Source organism: Chroicocephalus ridibundus, chromosome 10 (genome assembly GCF_963924245.1).
Source record: "Chroicocephalus ridibundus chromosome 10, bChrRid1.1, whole genome shotgun sequence".
NCBI classification, from domain to species: domain Eukaryota; kingdom Metazoa; phylum Chordata; class Aves; order Charadriiformes; family Laridae; genus Chroicocephalus; species Chroicocephalus ridibundus.
In genome coordinates, this window is record NC_086293.1 from 24,959,709 (window position 1) to 24,984,933 (window position 25,225).

Genomic DNA, 25,225 nt, shown 5'->3' on the forward strand with positions numbered 1-25,225 from the left:
TTGTTCAAACCTGGTAGTTTTTATACAGGCAGAACAAAATGTGTTAATGTGCTGGGAGTACATTTCTCTTTACTGCTTTTCGCAAGATGTTAACTCTAGAAAAAAAATTTAAAATCCTGTTTCTCCTTTCCTGTTATAGAGTGGTAGAACAAGAAGCTCAGAGATCGCAGCAAGTTTCCCAGGACAGAAAAAGTCCCAGCAGAACCAATGGCTGCAATGAAAACAGGCCCATTGACATCCTGGAAATGCTGAGTAAAGCCAAGGATGAATATGAACGAGTAAGGAAATGTCTTGTCTCTTTTTCTTTTTCTTTTTTCTCCCCCTAACCTTATAAGCAAATAAAACCAGTACTTCTACTTCTGAATAAGGGACTTAAGACATCATATGGAGTCCACTGAAATAGCATGCCCTGTGATTTCTGAGAGAGAGATGACAGAGAATAATTCTGATATACAAATTGTCCTGAGGAATACATTCTAACCCAAGATTGCAAAGTAGGCCGCCTAATCCATAATTTAATGGGTCTGTATATTCTTATGTTTGAATTGCTGCCTTCTGCAGAGGGGAGGGGAAATACAGCTTTAAAAACAGATACCTATGATGCAGACAGAACAAAATATTTTTCTAAGTAGGTGCACAGGCTGCTTAATCTCAGTGCTCGTCTGCTGTCTTGTTTTGTGAGATCGCTGTCAAAGGAAATGTGAACAAATAGGTATATGTGTAACACTGCAGAAGAACTACCACTGAACATGTCTGGTTTTGTGATCTTGAAGTTCCATTATTGTAAATGTTCCTTATAGAGGTTGACACTTTAGTTTTTCAGTTTTTTTCCTCAGTACTGAAAGTCACTGGAGGAGATCTGCTATGATTCATGCCATAATCAAGAGTGTTCATTGAGCTGCACACTAAAATGCTTTGGCATGTAGAATAATATAACAGAAGCCCCGAAACTCTGTGATCTATCCCATGTCTGTGGTACAAGCACATATGTACAATGACTTAAGGGAGAAGCGGTAATGTGGGGATTTGCATGTTGCATGAATTCGTAAGTTTTATTTCTGTAATTATTACCTCAGTGGGTGACTCTTTGCCTACTTCTTCATGATTTTCAATTTTTAAAAACGCCTATCTGGAAACTAGTTTTTAATACGTCAGCTGTGTTTTGTTTAAAGAGCAGGTGTGATCTGCCATTGTTTCAGTAGCCTTGTCTTCAGACTGATGTCTTGTTCCCTCTCTCAAGTACACTCTACTGGGAAACAGTCTCTGATTTCAGGCAAGATAGCTTGAATGCTGATCGCGTGCTCCATCTTGAAATGTAGCTTGATAAACCTGTTTTATAACAGTTTCTACTGCTGTGAGAAAATTTTGTCCCTGGGAATAGCAAACAAAAATTGTACCCAACAGCATCTGTCTCTTTATAGTCTCAAAAGAAGTTTTGTGATATTAAAGATTTAGTCATTCAGAACACTTGTAGACTCTATGAAGCATATTTTTAATAGCTGTAGACTAAGTATAACAATACTGTTCCCAGATCCTTCTGTTTCCCAGCTTACTACTTCTGTCCTGTCTATGGGGCGTCTACCCTTTTAATAAATTAACTTATTTCAGAAGGGTGAGTCTGGTATCTTTTGCCAGTACTAAATTTACAAGTTTATATAATGAAGGAGAAGATTAGTTCTCTTAGGACTGTGTAAACTAATTCTTTCCTGAGGACCAAATTCATACATGCGGGACAAATACAAGAGTAATATGTAGGAGATTGAAAAAAATTAACAGATTCTGAACATACATACCTCTCCAAGTATAATAATACAAGAATGTGCAATAGTAACGTAATGTGCGAGGATAACGTTACAGAGCTGTAGTATGGCTTTTGTTGTTGTACTGGTGGGAGAAGAGTTAGCGCATTGGTAGAGAACTTGATTCCTTCCAGAACTTGCTCGTGCAGTAGGTCACAGCAGAGTTCCTTTGAGTACTTGGGATTTGAGTCTTTGTAGGATTACAGATGGTTACAGTGCAACGTGGGATGGGGAGGAAAGAACGAACATGTGGATTAAGCCTTGTATGAGCCAACTTAATTTGTCACTTCCTGATTGAGGGCAGGTGAATGTGACACACGGTAGGATATATTTGACCCAAGCTAGATACTAGTTTCCAAAAAATCAGTAATGTGGTTTTTGAACACTTTCAATACAGATTTTTAAAAAAAAAAAAAGACAACCAAACAAATTGCTTCTGATTCACTGAGCATCAATGCTGTTCGGGGAGAAGGTGTCTGTCCGTGGGCCAGCATTGTGGATGTAGCAGCTTTTGTGAGAGCACAGAAGGAAGCATCAAAACCTGAATGAGTCATCTTTCAATGTTGTGTCAATAAGCCAGGTTTGAAGAAATTGAAGGCTTTTTGGGAAGGGGGGCGGGGGCAGGTAGAAAAGACAACACACACCACAAGAACTCACTGTTTTGGTAGTGCCCTCTTAAGGTGTGATGAAGCCTTTCTCCCTCTTTGTCCTTGCAGTATTGGATAATACACACTTCCAACAGATGGCTCTTAAAAATTACTCAGGAGAGGAGAAGCTGGAATATCCTTTCTAATTTTCAGTTGTTTTTTTCATGTGAGAGTACTGAAAAGCTTTTGCTAGAAACAGAGTTCCTAAGCATCATGGAAGAAGCTCTGTAGACAAGTAAAATCCTGTCAAACAGTCAATGGTATGCAGATTATGTCGTGGACAGTCGATGTCTGTGGTGGCTGTGATACAATAGGGAAATAGGCAGACCAGGGATTGCGGTGGAGCTGCTATATAACTGGGGGGTTTGTGTCGTGATGAGTTGTTGTTTGAGTGTGTGTTTTTTGTTTTTTGATGCTTTTAGAACACTAGTGAAACTAGCATAATTATTGAACTTCCTATTTGTGTGTGCACGTGGACTGTAAACTGAATCTGTTGAGCATAATCCCATTGCCTGCTATGATTGTAGTTATGTAGAAGTTGCCAAATAAACAGAATTGTGTAATATTAATCATGTTTCAAGCAAACTTCTTTGGAGAATGTTCTTTGACCACCTTGGCTTTAGCAAGAAGCCTCTGGCACAGTAATTTTGGATCTCCTTGTAGCCAAGCGATGTCAATGTTAACATGATTAGGTAACCAACTTGTTTTGAAGATGGCTTCTTGAGAGACCTTTTCTGTCTTCATTTAAAAAAAAAAATATTTTATGGTACTCAGTAATTACGCATGAATTTGTATTTAGGAGCAGAAAGTACTTATCTGCCTGGTACATTCCAGATGGATCATACAGTAATCCTTGTGTGCAGCCCACATGAGATTGGCAGAGTGTCAGCATGAGAAGGGGGCAGAGACAGTGAAAAAGAGATTTATGAAGGTCTGAGTGATTTAATCTAGGATTCCAAATCAGTTTAATCCTTCAGGCACTCGCTACATCAAGTCCATATGTGAAAATGAATGAATTTTGAGATTTTGTTTTTTTTAATGAAGTGAATAGATGCTTTTTATAGTGTGGTGGTTTATGTGTGTCTTTCAGTATGAGCATGGAAACACCCTCTAGTGAAAAGAAAACTCTGCTTTGTCTGATTTGGACACAAAAAGTTTTAACCTTCAAGTTAGTGTCTGAAAGTCAGAAAGATGGGAGAAGTTGCTTGTCACCTCTGTCCCTAAATCACAATATATAGTCTTGATTTTGTATTTATTGCTTTCAATTAGAAATTGAAAACAGAAGAATAAATCTCAGATTGTTTTTTAACTTGTTGCGAAAAAGTTAACCCGTACATATTTTGCTGCTGTGAGTAAGTGACCAGAGCAATCGTCATGTTCAGCGATATCACGTGCGTACGGTGTAGTTCTACAGTTTGGATTTTTTTGCTGGTGATTTAAACTGTAATACAACTTCCGTTTTCATTTATGTATACATTTATTAAAGAAGGAAGTCAAATCAATCAGTAAACGTACTGTTTACTGATCAGTAAGCAGACAGCTTGCTCGTATGTTTTTTGCCTCGTTCACAGAAAACCAAAGTAACACCTTGTGAAAATACATGTACATGGTTAACTAAATCTGGTGCAAATAAGTCAGTGACAAGCTGTCTTGCCAGCCATTTGAACAACTTCTGGCAGGATGTTTCCTTTGTTTTGCTTTTTCTAGATTATGTTCTTGATTTAATTAAGTATAGCAAATTTCCTCATTACCAGCTAATGCAGATAAAGGATGTGAAAAGCCTGCCTTTTCTTTTCTTTCTCAGTGAAAAAGTAATAAGCCACTTGGGTGTTTTGTTTTTCTTTTTTTAATAATGAAGAGTAAAAGCTGTATGAATACATGGATGTCTTGGTATGACTTTTACTTCCTGAAATTTGTGAATTCCACAGTGTCTTACAAAAATCAGTACTCTGTACTTTGCCTGTATTTCAGTCAAAGTGCCATCTAAACAGGATTGTAGTAGTGAATAAATGTAGACTTAAAACTCATGTATTTGGTTTTTTTTTTCTTTTTTCCAGAATCAGATCAGTGACTTAAGTATTATATCAAGTTCTGGAATGCAACAAAATGCAAATCCTCCAAAGTTGGAAAGTACAGATCCTTCAGAACAAAAAACTTCATTACAAGTTCAAGAGCAGGTATGTTTCATCCGAACCTGGAAAAGGTGCTGCTTTTTTTTTTTTTCATTTATTACTTTGTTTTGGTACCAAAATATTTTTTTCTTAGAATGCCTGCAGTGTTGTCTGCTGAATGTGTTACTGCTTTAAATAAACTAATGGGTTTCAAGTCTTTTAGGATCCTAAATTCTGTCTTTTGACTTACCATTTAAAAATATGAGGCTATGTTACACTACTGTAAATATTCAAGTATGTTTAAATGGGTCAGCTTGGATTCTGGAAGAAGTCAGTCTGTTGTAATGTGCAGGATGGCCTGCAGAGCTGTGAAGCAAGAAAAATTTACCTCTGCCATATTGTTGGATTAAATATGGCATCAGTTAGCTGTGTACTGTGTTGCAGTCTTTCATACATGAACTCAAGCCCTGTTTTCTCATGTTTGAGGCATTTACTTAAGGTTTATCTGTGCTGCCTTCAAAGCTATAGCTTTGCACTCCTGCTAATTTAAATCAACAGTGAGTACCTAGACAAGAAGTGGGAAGCGCTTCGGTCATGGCAGCACCAAATTCTCTTTGACGTAACTGAAAATGTGTTTATCTGTCTCCTCCCACGCTTCTGCAGCTTGCATTGAACCTCTGCATGTATGGCTGTTTGGTAATGATACAGTCAGCTTGGCTGATTCCTTTATGCTTAGATTATGGAAAAACGCGTGTATGGTTTTGTGTTGGTTTGCTTCAGGGCTTTGTTTTTTGTTGTGGGCAGCAGAGAAGTGGTGTATGGGTTGTGTTTTTTTTACTGTGTTAAGAATTTTTTGATAGTATATTCCTTGAACCACAGGAATATACTACATATATAAAAAAATAGGTATTTGAACCACAGGAAACTTGCTACAAAGTACGTGATATCATCAGTGGGTTGGAATAGTTAGCAATAGTTCAGTGTTTGACTCCTTTTTCTGGTAAGCATTTCTGCACAAGGAAGCTGTAGCTTCATACAAGACTCTTTAGAGATAAATGTGGAGAAAAAAATGAATTCTGCAATAACTAAATTCCCTGTAACACTTAAGTAACTTGGGCCTGCTTACAGTGCCACCCAGCGGGCACGGAAGGGTCGGGAGTGTTCCCCTCGGAAGACGCGCCCCTGAGGGCAGCCGCAAGGCCCCCCTCCCCTCCGTGCCAGGGTTTGCTGTTGTGTTTCTGATGCGATAAACCACCGTGTCTGAAAAACGAAACGATCGATGAAAATGTGTGCAACCTTGCACTTAATATTTGTAAACAAAATGCTTGCTTTGTAGTAGGAGTAGTAAATAATTTCCAGTACAGGCTAGAGCTAGGGCATGAGCAGCAGGAACCCGTTTTAGGGCACGGGGCAGTAACAGTTACTGAACTAAAAGGAGGGGTGGGGGGTTCGCTGGGGTTGTTGGCTGTCCCAGCCCTGTCTGCTCCCTCGGCAGCACCTCTGCTTTTGGATCAGCAGGAGTGATCGACTCGGCTCCGCTGCTGCCTGCCTGGTCTGGAGACCTGGCCGCAGGTTGCCTGAGGCTTTGTTCTAAAAGAAGGTATTTTGTTTTGGGTCACTCCATGTAGACTGTACGCGATCAGCTGAGGTGCCTCACCTGACAGCGCACGGAATTGCAGAACAGAAATCAAGTAACTAGTAAAGGAAAAACTGGGAAGAGAAGATTCTAACAAATTGCTTTGAAGTAATTAAAGAGAAACAGTCGATTTAAAGAGCAGGAGAATTGGCATATTTTAATTCTGTTGAGCTATTTTGAATAATAGCTGCAGAGATATTGGAAAAAATTATTTGGGTAATATAAGTGATAATTCTGTGAAGCTAGTTAACTGGGTTCAAATATATCACATATTTGTTTATTCTTAATCATGTTTTTAATAATGTGGACAACTGGAATGCTGCTGGAAGAACACTCAATTTCAACTGTAAAAATAGATTTTTCATCTAATTGAAACAGGTAACCAGTGAAATCAAAAAATAGCGTACATATGATAAGTATGGTGAGATTCCTAAACCCCATCCAAAATGTCACACTTGTATGTTGCTTCTTTAACTTCACTTAATGCTAAAGATATCACAGATTTGGAAATAAAAATAAATGTCTTCTCTGTGATATTCTGAAGTTCATGTTTTTTATCTTGGCAGTTCAAAATGAAAAACAGTTCTGTCCTTAAATGCTTTTGTGCCAGCGATGGGCAAAACTGAATCGGAACACTGAAATTAAATTTTATAGTGCCAGCTCTGTCTGCTAATTCATGTTTCTGGAGAAACCCTCTGAGCAGCACTCTGTTCCTATCAAGTAAAGTGATCATGTTGCCTTTTTGCAGCCCCTGCTGATAAGGGTCTCCGTAACACACCTAGTTGGTGATACTGTCAAAATACACCTCAGCACAGATGGGACATGCAAAAGGTGTATTTTATACTTCAGGCTGGGAATTAACTTCATGTTTGAGACTGTATCCGTGTAGGGGGCTAATCTGACTCAGATCAGAGCATGGTAGAGATTTCTGTTTATTACTTGAATATTGTAATGTATTAATGAAGGAAAGCTAATCTATTTATCATACTGAAGTGAAAAGCTGAGTTTGAAATGAGATGGAATAGTGATTTTTCTCTTAGTGGAATCTTTACAGCGAAGGACAGGTCTCCAGAACAGTAAGATTAGTGGAGAAATGTAAAAACCACTTTTTAGGAAGAATTCCTAACGTAATTAACAAGGTTTATAAACTATAGAACGCTTCAGCTGCAAAATGAAAGTGTGCGTGACTTTAGGCTAGCTAGAAACGAGTAACAGCAATGTTGGTAGAGATTAGTAACCTGGGCAGAAGTCAGTATGATTTCAAGCTCAAGATTTTTTTGTTAGGCTACTTGTGAAGGTATGGCAGTACAGGTAGCGTACTACTGTTACCTGCGCTAGTAAAATTAGAGCTAGTGTAGCAGTGTCATGGTACAGCAGTTGTCATTGTAAAATGGTGTCTTTGTTTAGACATACCATCAGAATACACGGGAGTTGTGCTGCAGGCCATTCAGTCTTCTGAACAGAATGTTGTATTTCAGTCCAGCTGTTTTACATAACTTCTGGTCCTGTGCAACCTAAAAAAAAAAAAAGGAAAATTTTGAGATTAAGGGTATTCGTAGCTGTTTCTTTTTAGTGAAACATATTTTTAAAGCATATTCAGCGAAATATTAAGAAGATTATATCCTTAAAATCAGATTTTTCTAACAATGTCAGTGCTGTAGGCTAGATCTATGTTTTTGGGAGAGACTAAAGGATTGGTAGATGTAATGGTGTGATACTTTTCAAGGAGATACACGTTTAGGTTTACAGAGATTCCTTTACCTATTGTAAAATCTATTGGATTGTTATTGAAGAGGGTGAGAAGAACAGTCTGGGCACGTATTGCTAGATCAGTTGTGTACCAGTTGTACCTTCAGGTTTCTCTGTTCCTTTCCTATCTTTTAGGCCATTTAATTATTTCCAACTCTCTAAATTCTACGTGGGTTTTGCTCAACGTGTATGTTCAGGGTTTTTCTGGTTGTTCCCTGCCTCCCAAAGTGCCTTGTGTAGTTAGGGCTGATCGATGATGGCAGGTGCCATCTTAATGACAGAATGCAAAGCCTTCCTCCTTCTTTACCGCCAGTGCACAGTCTGTCCATAGAAGGCTGTGGAGAAAAAGGTTACATAGGCAGGATGTTCCTTGTAAATGAAATTGCTTTCAAAATTCCTGTAAACAGGGCACACTTGCTAGCCAAACTGTATTTTTAAATGCATTTGAGCTGGTTGTCTTTCATAGTTTTCTTGAAATTGTAATAGACTGTGTGAAACACACAGTGGTATGTGTATTTCTAAACTGAAAACTTCCTTTTCTCTTCTTTCTAGCCATTTCAGTCAAGGCAGAAGCATCTGACTTTGGAGGAGCTGTTTGGAACCTCTGTACCAAAGGAACAGCCCGCAGCTCCGTATCCCAATCCAGAGAGAATGGAAAAGTTGCAGACTGACACCTCTGCCAGAGACCAGCACAGTTTGCTTTTGCCTTTTTCCTTTGACCAGTCAACAGTAATACAACAATCGCTAGGGAAATCTGAGAGTCCCAGCGTTAAAACCAGTGCCAATCCTTTGAATCAGCAGGAATGTTTAACACCTATGCTAATACCTCCAGCTTCAGTTTCCCAGCCTGATGCAAAAAATGTTTCAAGCTATTCAGTTCGTTTAAGCCCTAATCTTAATTCAGCCTCGACAATGGAAGCTGCCCCTGCTCAGATGCTTCCTGGCCTAAAACAAAACAACAGTATAATGCAAGTTATGCAGCAAGCTGCCAAGCAGATATCCCCACTAGTGAATCAGCCGCCATCCGAAGTGAACCACGGTCCACAAAATCTAATGGCTGGCCAAAGCCAGCTTATAGCACCCTTGACATCAACAAATACGGGAACTGTCTCAAATACATCCCATACAAGTGTTGATCTTCTCCAGAAACTCAGGTTGACCCCACAGCATGACCAAATGCAGCAGCAGTCTCTCACTAAGACTTCCTTAACACCAAACATCTCTGCCTCGGTTGGCCAACTTGCAACACCAGAAAGCTTCAAAGAATCTCACAGTAAGCCATCAACCTTGAACAGCAAGATAATCTCTCCCCTTCAGGTATTCTGTGGGTTTTTAGATCCATGAAGCTTTAAACTGTTTTTAGACTATGTGTATTTTCCCTTGGAAAATGTGCTGTTATGTATTAGCTTTTTAAAAATAATTAAGGACTTCCACTGTGTGATATTGATTGAATTGCTAACTTAGAAATGCAGTTTCATTAGTTTTATATCATTAACATCTGCTATCAGTGACAGACCTGTCTGCAGAGAAGACGTTTTTCAAGCTGGTGCTGTTAGGGCATGAATATGTCTTAAAGTATTCATCTGTGCTTGTGTCAGAAAAATACTGCTAAGAACTGATGATCTGAGGAGGGACAGAAGGTTACAGACTGATCAGAGTTATGAGAGTTGATGCTGGGGAAGTCTAGTCTGTACCTTCTTTGAAGGTACAAAATTAACAATTTCCTTTTTCTGGTTATTTTGCTTTGGATGTTCTCTACTCCTTCAATTTTGACCCCCTTCTGTTGGGAATACTTGTGGGCTACACTGAGATACTGTTAGTTATTTAGTAAAAGGGATCGTAAATTGATTTATTTTGTCTAATTGACTGCCTTGATTTGTTTTATCCTACTATGACTTACAAAGGACCTCTTAAACTGTTTATTTCTTGGAGGAGGACCTATTGTCTATGCCTTAATGTAAGCCAAAGCACTGAATTTGTTTTGAGACACTAGGTGAAAACTGCTGGTCTATAAAGTTAATGCACGTGGCTCTGTGTTATAAATTATTTTCTAATCAATTAGCGTTGCTCTGCTTTATAATTGGCTACTTCAGTAGTAGACACTAATGAATTTGGGTTATTGGATTTCTTTTTTTCTGGAAAGGGAGTGACTTTCTGTAGTGCCTACTTCTCAGGTTATCCAAAGACTTCTCTTTGTGTTGTTGCATTATTATTTTATTTTATTTACATTCATGCAGACTAAGCTAGTGTTTGAGCGTGTCCTCTTGCATCTTTGGTACAGTGATAATGCAAGAATAAAAAATGCCAGAGAAAATTACTTACAGCCATGTCTGTATGAATTTCCTGATGTTTATTACTATCCAGTGCTTGCCACTGGGTTTTAACAAGATCTTTGGTAGCCCTGTCTGAGTCAGCTGCTGCTCTTTGCTATGAATATGGTGATGACTTACTCGTAACAGAGACCTAATCAAAAGCTCAACTCTTCAGCCTGTAACTTGTTCTGAGCATTATTTTAGAATACCCTGTGTTTTTTCAAGTGTTGCTTTTCTGTCCTCAGAAGTTATCCCTGTCTTAATGTTTAAGAAATGGGTGTGTTTTCATTGTGCTGTCTTTCTAGTTAACTTTCAACATCAGTAGATTAGAAATAAGGTTTCTGAGAAGGCTACATGCTAGGATTAATTTACTAACGATTATCTCTCTGAGATGTTTGGACTGATTCGTTTTGCAGAGGGAGGAGGACGTCCAAGTACAGCATGGAGCAGCTATCTTGAACTGTACATTCTGAGCAGTATTTTTCTTCCGTGTACTACTAAACCTTTGTACAGATTTGTCTGAAGATTGTGATATTTTTCAGCTGGCTGGGTTTATGCATAACTGCCCTTGACGGCGTTCATTCAGTGTCTGCTTGATAGTTTTGGGAATCAGCTCTTCATATGCCAGTCTTATGCTCTTTTTTTTTTCCCTTCCACTATGTCTACCTTGTGTATATATTTTCATTAGATAAAATTCTCCATAGTCCAAATATACTCTCAAACTAGCAAAAGACCTCTTAACTTTTGTGTAATTAGACTTTAAGAATTTGATCTTGTGCTTGTTACGGCTTCATAAAGCTAATTTTATTTTTTGTCATTAAGGACTATTGATTCCCTGAGTGTTTTTCACTGCAGTTCAAGTAAGCTAAGGACTGTCTGTTGCAAGGCGTTTTTCCTGTTCTGTGCTGCCAAGAAGTATTCCAAATGGCTATAACAAGCCTTTTCAAGAATGCCATGGGAATTTACTGAAGTACCTTAACTACCTGTCTTTTATTGTGTTTTCTAATATTTTATAATACTTTAATTTTATTATATTATAGTCTTGAAAACTGACTAAAAATGTCTGGATGCTGTTTGTAAAAGTATAAAATACTTCTGAAATTCTAGCAGAAAACAGCATTTCATTTTTGTGGAGGTGATTGGATAAAATGCCTAGAAAAAAATCAACCTTCCTGGCAATTTACCAAACTGATTCTTTTCACTTTGTAGCGTTTGTTTTGTTCCCAGTTTCAGTGTTTTATTGTTTAGATTTTGTTTTTAAATGTAGTAGTGTTTCTTCAGAAGTGTTTTGTTATGGCTTTACAGGTTTGCTGTAATATCAAAAGCGTAAAACATAATTTCTTTTCAAATTTTTTCTCTTTTTCCGACTTCCCCTTGGTTATCTCAGTTTTACAAAATGCTTCAAGTTGCATCTAAAGTATTTTGAAATTTGCATTCTTGTGCTTTCATAAAAAAGCAGAGGACCACCCTGGAAATTGAGCTGTGGTTGCTAACTTGTGACTTATGCTTTCTTTTTAACTTAGACTGTACAACAAAACAAGGAATCGGAAGTATTTCCGCAGCCAAAGACTTTGTCTAAAGCAAGTCAAGTAAGTGAATAAATACTTCTGCTAATTGTTTGTTGGACTCCTTTTAAAAAAAAAAAAAAAAAAGGGTTGGGGGGGAGAGGTTTAAAATTGTGGTAAACAGTTGGTATCTCAAATAGTCATTGCCCGCCGATTGTATTTAAAGTGTTGTTATGACACAGAAACGAGCTGTACTGAAGCCCAGGGGAGTTCCTGTAGACTGCTATGAATGAGTACAATTTTTTTTGTTGTGCGGCGCCTCTTATTGTTGGCGCTGATGCAGAAGTGAGAATACATTTTTGGATCTGCAGCCTTACATTGAGTTCGCACCGTTTGAACTGGTTGGTTTTTTGTCTTGTAAGCAGTCAGTACTATGCTATAACGTTGCAGCAGGGCCTCTTAGCCTTAACCCAACCTTAAGCGCCCCAGAGGCATAAAATGCAATCCTTGCCTTGCTGTCTCTTTCAGTTTTCCTGAGATACCTTGTATTTTATCAAAAAGATACCAAGCAAAAAAAAAATGGAAGATAGGGGAAGAAAAGAATAATAAGCATTTCCTACTGCAAAACTTTCTAATAGCAAGTTTTAGTGATCTAAATACAGATTTAACATTATTAGAGCTGCCTTTGAATAACAGTTCAAAATAATGTCAATGTAAAATTTCAGGTTGCAGGTAAAAAAAATAACTGGTAATAGTCAAGTCTTCAAGAATTGGTTTTAATTGCCTTTTTGTTATATATTCTTTTCAGGATACCATCTGTAATTTAATTCTACTTTTCCTTTACCCACCCCGTCCTTTTTGAAATTTGTGAAATTGCCTCATTCTTGTCCAACTTGCACTAAATAAAAGCAGTTTTAGCAGCATGCTCAGATCTGATTCTGAAGGCAGTAAAAATGGTCCTGCCTAAAGTAAAATGCTGGTTTAGTTACTGGCCTGCTATAAGACAAGCTATACAGTCTGTTTGTGACACGGTTAGTAAATAATTGCCTAAATAAAAGCATTTTACATGGATTTTAGAATTTTAAGAAACATGTGGATGTTGTGTGGGTAAACTGCACTTGTTGCTTTAAACATGTCTTGCTGAAATCCCACGCTGTAAGCCTTCACAGTTTTGACTATAACAATATCAATTTGCTAGTTCTGCTGTTGTTGATGTTGTTACATACACATTAACTTTAGATGGCTTTGCAGGTGTGTTTTCTTCTGAAAATTTTTTGGTTATCCAAGGGGAATTCTTTCTGCTGATGTATCAAACATCTTTACATACCACATTTAGTCTTATTTTCTTTTGAGTGAGGTCGGCTTGGTTATTTTCTTCCTTTTTTTTCTTTCCCCTCATGTTGGTCATTCTGGAAGCCTGAGCAAGATGTAGATTCATACTGAATAATAATTGCAGTTATCAGGAGATTGTCAGAGTTGCTCAAGGCTGACGTTTATTCACATCCACTTTATGCAAATAGAATGTTCCTATACATTTGTGACTTCCCTCACAAGGGAGAATGTACTTAGAATAAGAATATTTTAATGTGCTCCAATACTTTAATTATACTTCATCGGTAATTTTAAATATCTTTGAGATACTTCAAATTATAAGCGTATTTTGTTGGAGACCATAGAAGCAGGGGGGTGGGAAGCAGGACTAGCCTTTCTTTAAACTCCTAAGGAAAATAATAATTTGCAAAACAGCTCCTTTGATTACCTAGCTGAAAAGGTCATCTTTTATTCTATGTATTATATTTCAAAAATTCTGGAAGGTAGTAACCACGTGAGGAGGAAGGGGTCTGCTAATGAAGACTGTTACCTCCTTCATCTTTTTAAATGAGAATTACTTTTGATATTAATCTTTAGGTGTATATTGTTTCATTAAGAGCAGCTCTTCTGTAGTACCTGACTGAATAATGGTGGCTGCTTTTTTTTTATGCTTATCTCTTCAGCCTTTATAACAGTATTCATTCTTAATGAACCCAGTGCTTATTAATTTTCCATTCTTTTACAGGTTGCACCTCCACAGTTTGTTACAGCCACAACTACAGTAACGCCTTCAATCCTCTTGTCTCCTAGTGTTTTTCAGCAATCGGCTACAAAAGCTACTGAAGTGGAGAATAAAGCCAACTCTTCTTCACCTTTAACACTGGGAACAACAGAAATTCAGACTATACCTCCTACTGTTCTCAGTAGGTCTCAGCTTCAAGAAGCACTGATACATCTAATAAAGGTCCTGTCTTTACAGAGCTCGATTTCTGAGGGATGGGGTTCCAAGTACAGTAGCCAGTACTGAGAAATTCTCTGTACCCCTATAACAGCTTTTGCCCCGAAACTTTACAAAAGTTGTTCCTTTCTGTTGGAAGGAGTAGGTTATTCTGAGCTGTACAAATAGTATGGCACAGCTTGCTCCTTTTCCTTGCGAGATGAAGGACTTAAAAGGTGTCTTTTCACATCTGTATGAATTTGTGGACAATGAGGAGAAAGTTGCACTACTAGAAGCCCTGGTATGGGGATACGGGGGGTTGGTTTTGTTGTATTTGTAAGTATTCCTGCTTTTCCAAGGGAAGCTTTCCTGTTTCCAGTTCCCTGGAACTGTTCCTGATCTTTAACTGAAGTATGTGTCTTTGAAATGGAAAATGCAAAATTCTAGTTCTGCTACTTCTAGGGACTAAAAAGTTCAGCTGAATTAAATCTGTGATGGTGAGAGTAGTCATGCAGAGGGATAATTTTGACCTCTAATGTCACGGTGAAGTTGCCATGAATGACAAACAGTTCTTTGTTTAACTCGGGATTCTCTTGCCCTCTCCATGCCGATGTTAGTAGAGCTTACACCCAGAATGCAAGTCTAAAAATAGCAAACAGTATTTTCCTAGCGATAAAGTTGTTGAGACCAAGAACGGCCACTACCAGATCCCATCATCAGCTAGGTTGCCTGTTTTATCTGTGTTGTTCCTTTTTGTGTATTGGTGTGTATGGGTTTTTTTCCTCGTTGAAGACTTAAACTGGCTTACTTGTAAGTCTTGCAACTGAAATCAGCTGCCAGAAGTCTTATTCTCATTAGAGACAGTGCACTGTTTCTCCCCCAGTAGTCTGAAGAACATTGTTGTAGTGACTTTAGAGATCTGATTGGAATATTTGTCACTAATCTTCTCTTTAAATAGGGAGATAGCTGAATGAAGAACAAAGTAGGGATACCCTGCAGTATGGGAGTACTTGCACAGCAGTCCAAGCAGGATACCGAATTTGCTGTGCAGATCTTGTAAAAGAATGTTACATCTTCAAGCTAGATTATTAGATACTGCTTTTGTGAACTTGTCATTTGAAGGAATTAAACTCAGGAAATACTGTCCGTAGGTTACATGAATTCACTTCTCAGTAACGACATGAGAATTCTTGTATAACACACTGCAATCCCTTTCAGACTGGTTTGACAGACAGAAATAACGTTATTTATGGCATTCATGCAGACTTTATTTGGGAGCCTGTACACAGGATGGAATTCTCTGTGTCTAAGACTAAGGTTTAGGCTCTGGAAGGAAGTGAAAATACGTGGCCGTGCCTGACCTAGTGACCCCAGTTCTATTTGTTTAAGCATCCGATGTGCGTAGTGATCTCTTTAGCTGTCTTACCAGCTGCATGCTTCAAAGCCTGTATGTGTCCGAAAAGCACCACCTCCTGTACAAGTACAGAGCTAGTTCCAGTCTCTTAACGCTCAGATAAGTAGCACTATAAGGAATCCTTATGCAGAACTTCAGTGGCATTAAATTAAATTTTTTTTTGCATCTTTTTACTAATTTTTCTAATGTGTTTTTTTTTCCTGCAGAATGATTCCCGTTTTCTCAGCACTATTCATGAAGTCTACTTGCAAGTCCTAACCAAGAATACAGACAACATTAAGCTATAATCAAAGCTAAATCTACTTAAAATATATACATTTTAGAAACAATTATGCCTCGTCTATAAAACTAATATTTTTGTAAAAGAATATTTAGTTTTCAACGTCTTGAATTTGAACCTGTTAGGAAAGACTATTCCTTAAATACTTATGAAAGTAATGTTCTCAGAAGTGATCTAGGTTTTCACTGTGATCATCACCAGCAAACCTTTTGTTTTTATTGGGGAGGGGACTTAAGTTGCATTTGAGCTCTCATTAGCATTAAGCGAATGTGCAAATGCTTGCTCTGGGCTTTCATTCCTAGCTGTATTCACTGTCCAAGGATTACAGACTCAATACAATTTAAACCAGCAAATGCACGGTACAGGACACTACACCACACCAGAACAAAACTCAGCTGGGGGAACCTAGTTCCAGTTTGAAGGACTGAGGAAAAGGAGCAAAATGCCTTGTGATTTAAGTTGGCAGGTGTTGGGGAGGAGCAGATCTGGAATCCAGGCCTTTGGAGCTAAATCTTCAGCAAAAGGTTTAGAAATGTCATTTGCTCAATACATTGACAGTCTCTAGCTAATGCACATAAATTCATCTTTTAAATATTCCATTAATCTTACTTGCTTCTGTGTCACTGGCGTTAAACAGGTATCCAAGAGAGTAAGGCCATTTTCTCTAAAAAGATAAAATTTGAAATATGCAAAATCCTCGGTGATTGCATCAATTTATTTTGTTTAAGCAACAGAGTAGTTCTGTTGCATGTTGAATTTCACTTGTTATGGTTATGAGACCACCACTGGAAGACCCTCTTCCTGTTCATCAGCGTTTGAAATAATTTAAATACTTTGTTTCCCTTTAAGCTTAAGGATGGACCATGTCATAGTTGGCTTTCATTCCTCAGTTGCATTGGAACCGCAGTGTTGGAAACTGTGCAGATGGGGAACAAATGCTTTTCTTCTGTTGCCCTCTCCCCATATTGTTAGTGCACACTTCATAGTCCAGAGTTTATCTAATTAAAATGCTATTGCTTCATATATGTGATTTTAATAATTCACTATTCACTAAAGTAAAAATTTAACTGGATACTTTTCCGTTTGAAGTCAGAAAAATTCTAATTATAGTCTCTTATGCTGCTGTGTTGGTTTACCCATGGCTTGTATTTCTTTGTTAAAGGCATGCAAAGGTAATTAATAAGATTTCAGGTCCCAACTTTTTCCAGCAATAGTAGTTTTAAAGGATGCTTTTCCAGTAGAAGAATTTTGGTTTATTGAGTAAAAAGATAATCTGTAGTGAGTTATGATGCACTACTTCTTTCTTTTCCCTCAAGCACTATTAAAATATGAAGAAAAAATTGTTTGTCTCCTTACAACATATATGTATGTGTATATATCCTAAGGATTAGTTAATGTTGATGTAGGCAAGGTGCATGGTCATTTCATTGGAAAACAGTAATTGAGCTTTAATTGTGACTTGCTCACAAATCAGTATGTTTTATATACAACAAATATTTACATTTTTAGGTATTTGATCTATTTTAGTTTTTTCATAGCTTTTAAGTTGAAAATATACTTTGTTTAGCACTACCTGCCTTCTGAAAAGCTCCTCTCAGCCTTTGACTTCAGCATTTGCAGTTAAAATATATGTATTTTGTTAGAAAAATGTGGAAGATTTGGGGAAAGATGCTAATGTCACGCCTGTTCATCAAGAAATATATTGACTTTAATGGTAGCATTTGAATTCAGCAATATAAACTCAGCCTTGTTAAGGAAGATAAGAGCTTCCTACATAAATTCTAGAGTTATAATACTGTGTATGCACATAAACAAAGAGACTCAAAATAGATCTGAGGTCTAAACTAATTTTTTGTTGGGTTTTCTAGAAAAACTTTCACTAAAAGGGAAAAACCAATGAGCAGTTCTTCTGAACAAAAATTGATAGCCTAAACCAAATAGAGTGTTGCTTTTTATGTGGATTTAGCAAAGACGAAGTCCGTAACTTCTCACTTTTTATGGACAGTTTCCGGTTTCTTCAAAGGAAGATTTGATAGAAGTTTCTAAGCATAGAAATATTGGAAGCCACTCGTGCACATTTGTACTGTTTGCTAAATACAGTCATATCCAAAGATCTGTAGATATGATAGGAAGGAGTTGTATTTTGAGTTGACAAAAGTAATACTGTTTGGAGTAGCAGTGCTGTTAAGAGAGTTTGACTCTACTTTGAATATCCTTAACTTGTTTCCAGCTGTCCAGGAACCCCCGCAAGCAGTTGGCAGATCCTTACTTTGTTTTTGTAGTGTACTAATAGCAATACGTTATTGGTTTACTTCCCCACCCCACCACCCCCAACTTTCAAAATGACTTGGAAGAGAAATAGAGTTGAAATCGTAGTTACTAGGCAGGCATTTTTACACCACGCAGACCTGTTCATCTTGATCACTGGCACGTGTTTGTGCTAACCTCTCTACGTGTAGCCAAGAGACACTGGAACCAACCTAGGTGTCATCCCGTACACCGCAGAGTTACGGTCTGTCATCTGTGACAAGTGCCAGGGTAATGGGTTTAATAGATAAACCTCTAATGGAAAGTTGCATTGTAAAACACAAGCTCAACTTCAGTGTAAAATTTGAATTCTTTTTTTTTTGAAATGTGGACTGTGTTATTTAACAACTCTTTTTCCTGATTATTTTAACTTTTTGTATAAATCTAAAATTACCAGCTTGATTTGTGTTAGCCACGTGTAGGAATAACTAGTGTGTAGCAAGTTACCATGGGTCATCACAGGAAATTACTGTGACCATTTTCAAGTGACTTTTTTTTTGGTAAAACTACTGGCATATTGGGATTTTACCTATTGGTTCTTAGAATTAAAAAGCTATTAGTTGAGACTATACTCCCCAAATTAATTGTGTTCTCTAAGTCTGTGATTTGTGGCTAGCTTTAAGTCACTTTAAAGAAACAAACAAAAAAACAACAAACGAACAAACAAAAAAACCAACAAATCAACCAAACTCAAATGTAATCAAAGACAGTTTTAAAACCTACAGCTGCTGAATTCTTCAGGAAAATCAAAATTCTCAGTTTTGTAGTTAGACTTTATTTGCTGTTATTTAATAATGCAAAGTTTATATGAATGGTGCCTAACAGCTGTTAACTTAGAAGCAGTATATCTTTCCAAATTAAACAAGATTAGCAGAATGATTGAAGTAAGTAAAAAAAAAAAAAAAAAAATCAAATCTTGATTTCATATAAAATGCTTATTTCTCTGTATAAATACTCAATATTTAAACACTCACTGCTGGATGTATCTCATTTTTGCTTGCATTTCTAATTGCTTCATTTTGGTATATTTCAGAAACCCATTCTGCCATGTGTAGTCACTGATATAATTTCTGCAATATTTTTGAGAACAAACTTCAATTTGGCACTTCTTGTTTTTAAAAGTATTTAAATAAATCAGCCACCTTTTCACCAGGTATTTGGGTTGCTTTGTACAGCGTATCTTAACAGGAGGAATGTGTGCAATATATATCACCTCACTTTTGTCTGGCAATGTTACGAAAATGTTAAGATGCAATATCTTCCTTTCACTTCGAGTTGGAAAAATTGCAGTATCTTTAATTTGGTGGTGTATTTATTTTTATCTATTCAGTGTATGGGCATATGGCTAGTTAGGTTTTTTTAATGTACATTATGTGCTTTTAGTAATTTCTGAGTTTTATCACTTTTGTGGATGCACCAGTTGTACCCATTTGCATGTTCTTTCAATATGAAGACCATGGGGAAGAGGGGCTTCAGGAAGGATTTCTGGAAACCAGGAATGAGAATAATTGTAAGTCAATAAACGTAGATACTGCATCATTAATGTTTTTTGGTATGGTATGGATTTTATAGCACCTATGTATGTTTGCAGTTATTAAGTTATTGCATAAATGTTTAAGAATGAGCATTTTTTCATCCAAAATTTTGTATGTTTGCAAATATATTTTTGTAATAAAACTTCAAAACAAATGTTTCAGCACCTCCAAAAAATCTTCCAGTGTTTCTTTTTATTTCTAGAGCTAGTAGCCTGCTAGAAGGGTAAGTTCAGATTTTATTTAGGGTTAATATTTTCCAGGGAAGAAACTCGAACTCCTTAGTTCATACTGGTGGCAAACCCAAATTGCGTTCATTCGTTCACTAAAGAAAATGCAGCATGCTTGCTTGAAGGACAGTTGAGAATAGCATCTGTCAACTTGCAACAGCTTCTGGCCATCCTCTCTATTGCTGTAAGTAGGTTTGCATTTTTAATTTGATAAACAGACCGATTTCCTTTCATGTTAAGAAATGCAGCTGCAAGTTCACTGTCTTATAAGTAACTGTAACTGGGGTTTTTTGCCTGTCCTTATCACTTTTCGTACAGTATCCCCTCTCATCTGTCTAGACATGGCATATGATACTCAATCCAGTGTTGGTCTCTGGTCATAGACTTTGGAAATTGCAGTTGTCCTTTTACTGTATTTGGTTGGTACCATGCAACTGGTCAATCACAGTTTGACAAAGTAAAATAGAGAAGCTGATGAGGAGGAAAACCATAGCAGAAGTTCTGTTGGAATAGATTGTGAAGTTAAACAAAACCTTACATCGAAGTCCTGTAATCATAGCTAGGTGCTTATTCCCACTGCAGTCACCCATAACAGTTAGAGAATGAGACATAGCAAATGTCAGGAGAGGCCACTGAAGTGGCCTCTAGTGTTTGCTGGTCTAGTAGTTAATATTGAACTGGCTCCTCTACTATATACAGAAGATTCTTCTAATAGAAGACTAACATAAAAAACAAGTACAGAAGTCATGGATTTACTGTAAGTTAATTGAGGAAAAAGTGGAAACAGCTAAGGTCTAGAGTCTAAATTCTGTGTTAGATGTGTTGCCTGTTTGGTCAATATCGAGGGAGTATTTTTTTCATTATTGGTGCTGTTAACATTTTGTCTTCTCTGGATCCAGGTATTCCTGGTTACTGTTATTCCTGTGAAGTGCTCCCCTTTGGTTTGGAAATAGGATGCTTCTCGCTATGTGTAGCTGCAGCTAAACCAGGCACTGTACAAAAAATTTATGCAGACCAAAATATTTTTGGCCTTTTCTCACTTGCTAGCGTGTGCTCTACAGTCATGTTTTCCGAGAGCACAAGAGAGCATAAAGTCAGTCCTTAATACGATGGTATTACAGCACTAGATAGAATCAAGGAGTAAGCATTAGGCTTCCTAAAACTCATCCACTAAAATTCAAATTTTATTTGCAGGCTTGCAGAATGAAATAACACAACTGCTTTTTTTAATCAAAGTTTTAGCTCGTGTTCATGGGCCAAATTAAGTGAAGTCAGTGGACTCGTGTATTTGGTAAGGATTCAGTTGCACTTCATTCTCGATATAAAAGATATTGGGGGGTTAACACTAGTACAGAGGATAAGAAACCTGTCATTCATACAACTCTTCTTCATTTATGAACAGGATGCAATCAAATCACTAAATACAGTCTTCAGTATAGCTGAGGTAAATTTCTCTAAGTTTAGTGACCTAATCCAAAATTCAAAAGATTAGGAATCATAACGTATGTTAAACGATTTTGAAAGTTATTTTCAGTGCCCAGTAGTGGAATTCTTTCCTCCTATCTTCACACAATTTCAAGTGTGAATCAGCTTTTTTTTTTGGTCTTCCAGATTTTATGACTTGAGAGATTTACCTTTGAACTGACATACTAATTTAGGAGAGTTAAACTTCAGTGAGAGACCTGTAACTGAAATATGTAAAGTTCGTCTTTGTCAGTTACGCAACAGTCTTTCATGTCCTCTTTGAATCCTTCTTCATACGAGGCTCCTAATTAGGTTCAAAAGGCATTGGGAAAAGAGGGCAGTGAAGAGAGAATATTTTTGTCAGTTGCTGCATTTTTGAAAGAGCGCTTGCAATAAAATGAAAGGGAAAGGACCAGTGAATAGAAGATTCCTGAGAAGTGAACAAGGGAAGGAACAGCAAGAGAGTGTGAATGGGAGTATTGTAGAGATGAGTGTGGCCTGTGACGGTATTTCCTGAGCACAGAAAAATGTAAGTTACAGTTTTGTTTCTGCGCTGCTGTACGTCTTCAGGTATTTCCAAAGCTCAAATGCGGTTTGCCTGTAAGAATCCAGAGTATTTCGCTGTGTATTCAAAAACAGACTGGTTAGGCATGATTTCCCTACTCTAATTCTTGAAGTACCAATACGTAATTTGCCAGGTCTGTTATGGGGTTTTTTAACCTCCAGTTATGAAGCAGCATAATGGAGTTGACTGATTCATAGTGGTACCTAATCTTTATCTTTGCTTTATGGCCTCACAGCTTAAAATCTGCTACATAGAACAAGGCCGCTCATACCTGTTTGCCCTTTTTCTTTCGTTTTAGATAAACCTTTAAAAATATTTCTACCATAACCCATTCTTTAAAATTCAAGAAGCTCCATTTTACAAAATCAACCTTGGGAAATATAACCACAAAGGAATGAGCTTTTACATGCTGGCTGAAATGAAGGCACTTGCCCTGCGGCCTTACTTGAAAACATGCAAGGTATGTGATGTAAATGCAGAAGTTGTGGGGTTTTTTTTCTCCTCATAAATATGTCAAGAAGCTTTAAGGCTATCTACAAAGCAAAGATCTTACAGCCTGTCTCATGGATGCAAAACTCTATGTGGTCTTAATTTAGAAAGCATATGGTTTGCACATCCTGCTTTGTTTCTTGTGGTTCGTAAGAGGGATGGGAAAGGCTTAGCAGGTTATCCATCTGACTTTCTCGTGTAGACTTGAGATTTAGAGATAATGCTAAGTGCCTTCTCTAGTTTACTTTTTAAGCATCAAATAAATTAGCTTCTGTTCCGTGGGGACACAGTTTCCCCCATGTAACAAAATTGCTGTAAAGGAAGCTTCTGCTATCTTAAATTTACCATGAGAATTGAGATACAAGGGTGAAATTAAATCCTACAGGGTTTGGATGTGTACACAAACTGTTGTGGTTTACAGCAAGCCCTGCTCCTGGTGTAAACTTGAAGATGGAAGACACAGGGCATGCATTATAGGGAGAGGTCTCTGCTTTACAATGATTTAAATAGGAAGATCCTGCTGCAACAGAAGCCCTTACAGAAAGCCCAAAGGCTTGGTTAGAAACACCTGCGGCGCTTTTAATAAGGGCTTGAAAATAAACATAAATCAATATTTTGCAGACATGAGGAGAGATGTCTGAAGGAAACTGCTAAAATGAAAGATGTATGTGAAAGTGATGTAGATTGCATGCTACATAGTGACTGAGCGTGGGCCCATGATGTAGCTCCATTTTAGATAAAAAAGACAGCCTGATCTTACTACTACACCTGTACCTGTTCCCATGCAGTACATATTATTATGTCTTGCAATTCTTGAAGCTTAGTTGCACAGAAATTGGAGGGTGCTTTTTTTTTTACTTTAATTTCGTTAGCAGCTGAATAATGTTATTACTGAAGACTAGCTGAACAATCTGTTCAATTGTATAACTGAAGTCACTGTATTTTTGCACATGTGGAGGGATGTGCTGGTGATGCATAATGGCCTGCATAATTAGAGAATGCTTTGGCATAAATCCATCTCATCCATTCTTGAACAGTTCCCTTCTTGAAGGGCTTCTAATGCAGCTGTTCTTTCAAAGGGCAAGAATAGTCAAAGCCTGTCGTGTTGCAGTGAACAAGCTGAAGGAAACTTTGGTTTCTTTCTTTCCACACGTATTACAGCACAAATAAATCCTGCTTTATTTGGTCATTATAGCTGTGTCTCCTACCTTCTTTCTAAATTTATGTAACCTATGAAAGCATTGCTGTTTGAGACATTTCTCTTAGCATGTTATTGATGATAACTTTACTCTTTTGATTTTATCAAATTCAGTTATTTGAATATAGATATTAATTTAAACAGGATCTAAAGTGACTAATAACTTCCCAGCTTGTTTGAAAAGCAAGTGTTATGGAAGTTGGATTATTAAGAACCAAATAGGGAAAGCAAATGTGATGAAGTGACTGTGGAACATTTATGTATTCAATAGATCTTTCAAGTATAGATGCAAGCAAATACTTAAAACTCCTACTACATAAGTATCTTATATTTATGTTAACAGATAAAATTGCAAGAAGTGAAGAATCAGTTTGTAAATTTACAAAAAAATTGTAAATAATAATATTAGCAATTGGTTACATGAAACTAATCCAAATACCCACATGTATTGCTGTATTAGCATTACAAATGTCAATTTAAATATTGTAATTTTGTTGCATTGATAGCAGAAATACTTCCCTAAATATCCTCAAATAGCAGAGCAATTAGCAAAACCAGTCACAGCGAATTCCTTTGACTATGTGAGACATGCAATGATTTGTTTTCTCTCTGATAGACTACATGCTAGATAGGGATAAACAAGTCTCTATAAAACCTGTCTCAACTTATTTGGCTTAACCTGAATGATTTTTCATCTGTCATAAAATTGCCATAAGATTTTGGGAACTGTGCAAATTTTGGTCTGTTTTCCACTCTTTTTACTAGATTATATTTTGTTTAGAGGCAATATAAAAATTACTATGACTTTAAAACTGTTTTTATCCAGCATTTGGCTGCCCATAGCTCAAAATTGGTCTGGTCTGTTATGAAGCTTTCCATAAACATTTTTCCTTTGGCGGATTACTTTGTCAGCTGTATTTGAGGAGAAGGTTACAGTTGAGTTGAACAACGAATATATTCTGTATGTATGTGTCTCTTTCTTGCTCTTATGGACTTCAAAGGTGAATTCATTTCCCTGTCTGGATATTTCTGGATCAGGTGTGGCATGAGAACCTTTCATTTTCCAGGTTGCTGGTTATAGCTGTCTGTAGCCTGCGTAGCAGAGACAACTGCTGTTCCATGGAAACTAAAGGATGTTTAAAGTGTTTTTCATGCTCCAATTGGAACTGCAGAGCTGATCATTATTTCACAGCCTGCTGAATATTCTTTTCACAGGGTGTTTACTTGTGTGCACTTGTGCTTAACTAAAATCACTTGCTATCACTGACAAAAGAACAGAATTTGTTTTGAGTAAGATATGACAGTAGGGACTGAATCTCTGGAAAAGCTGTGGCACCAGATTTGGTCTGAGAATGTACCACATTTCCATACACCAGACTGCAATGATTGGAATTCCAGCTCATAACTTGTCTTTTTTGAGGTACCCTGCAAATGAAATGAGCCCCTGTACACTATACAGAGATGTTCAGGACTGCAAGGTTACAATCCGTGCCAGCAGTGGTCGGCAGATTGCAGTAGTTTGGAGTCTGTACAGTGCTTCAACTGCAACTGCAAGCCCGTTGGTCTCCTCCCATGCCTGTACTTGTTTTCTCTTCTTGCTATTGTTTGTATTTTGTAGGTGCTGACCTACCTAACCACTCAGCGTTCTTACTAGATTTGATTTTTGGAATCTCTTTCAAGAACAGTTTTTAAGGCAAAATTGGGCATATAGCCCCATAGTAGCTCACTGGCTGGATTTC

General features: G+C 37.3%; 1 protein-coding gene and 1 long non-coding RNA gene across 4 annotated transcripts in view; one reads left to right on the forward strand and one right to left on the reverse strand.

Moving 5' to 3' along the window:
• Positions 1-19,551, forward strand: part of DCP1A (decapping mRNA 1A) — a 38,889-nt gene extending 19,338 nt beyond the window's left edge. The window contains exons 5-10 of the mRNA XM_063347521.1: positions 140-278; positions 4,504-4,623; positions 8,495-9,259; positions 11,778-11,843; positions 13,816-14,034; positions 15,628-19,551. Coding sequence (XP_063203591.1) covers positions 140-278; positions 4,504-4,623; positions 8,495-9,259; positions 11,778-11,843; positions 13,816-14,034; positions 15,628-15,708 — 1,390 coding nt within the window. The 3' untranslated portion in view covers positions 15,709-19,551. The remainder of the gene's footprint in view (positions 1-139; positions 279-4,503; positions 4,624-8,494; positions 9,260-11,777; positions 11,844-13,815; positions 14,035-15,627) is intronic.
• Positions 1-25,225, reverse strand: part of LOC134521309 (uncharacterized) — a 44,217-nt gene that overhangs the window by 14,790 nt on the left and 4,202 nt on the right. For all 3 annotated transcript variants that reach the window (XR_010072712.1, XR_010072710.1, XR_010072711.1), the window contains exon 2: positions 7,607-7,707. This is a non-coding gene — a long non-coding RNA (uncharacterized LOC134521309). The remainder of the gene's footprint in view (positions 1-7,606; positions 7,708-25,225) is intronic.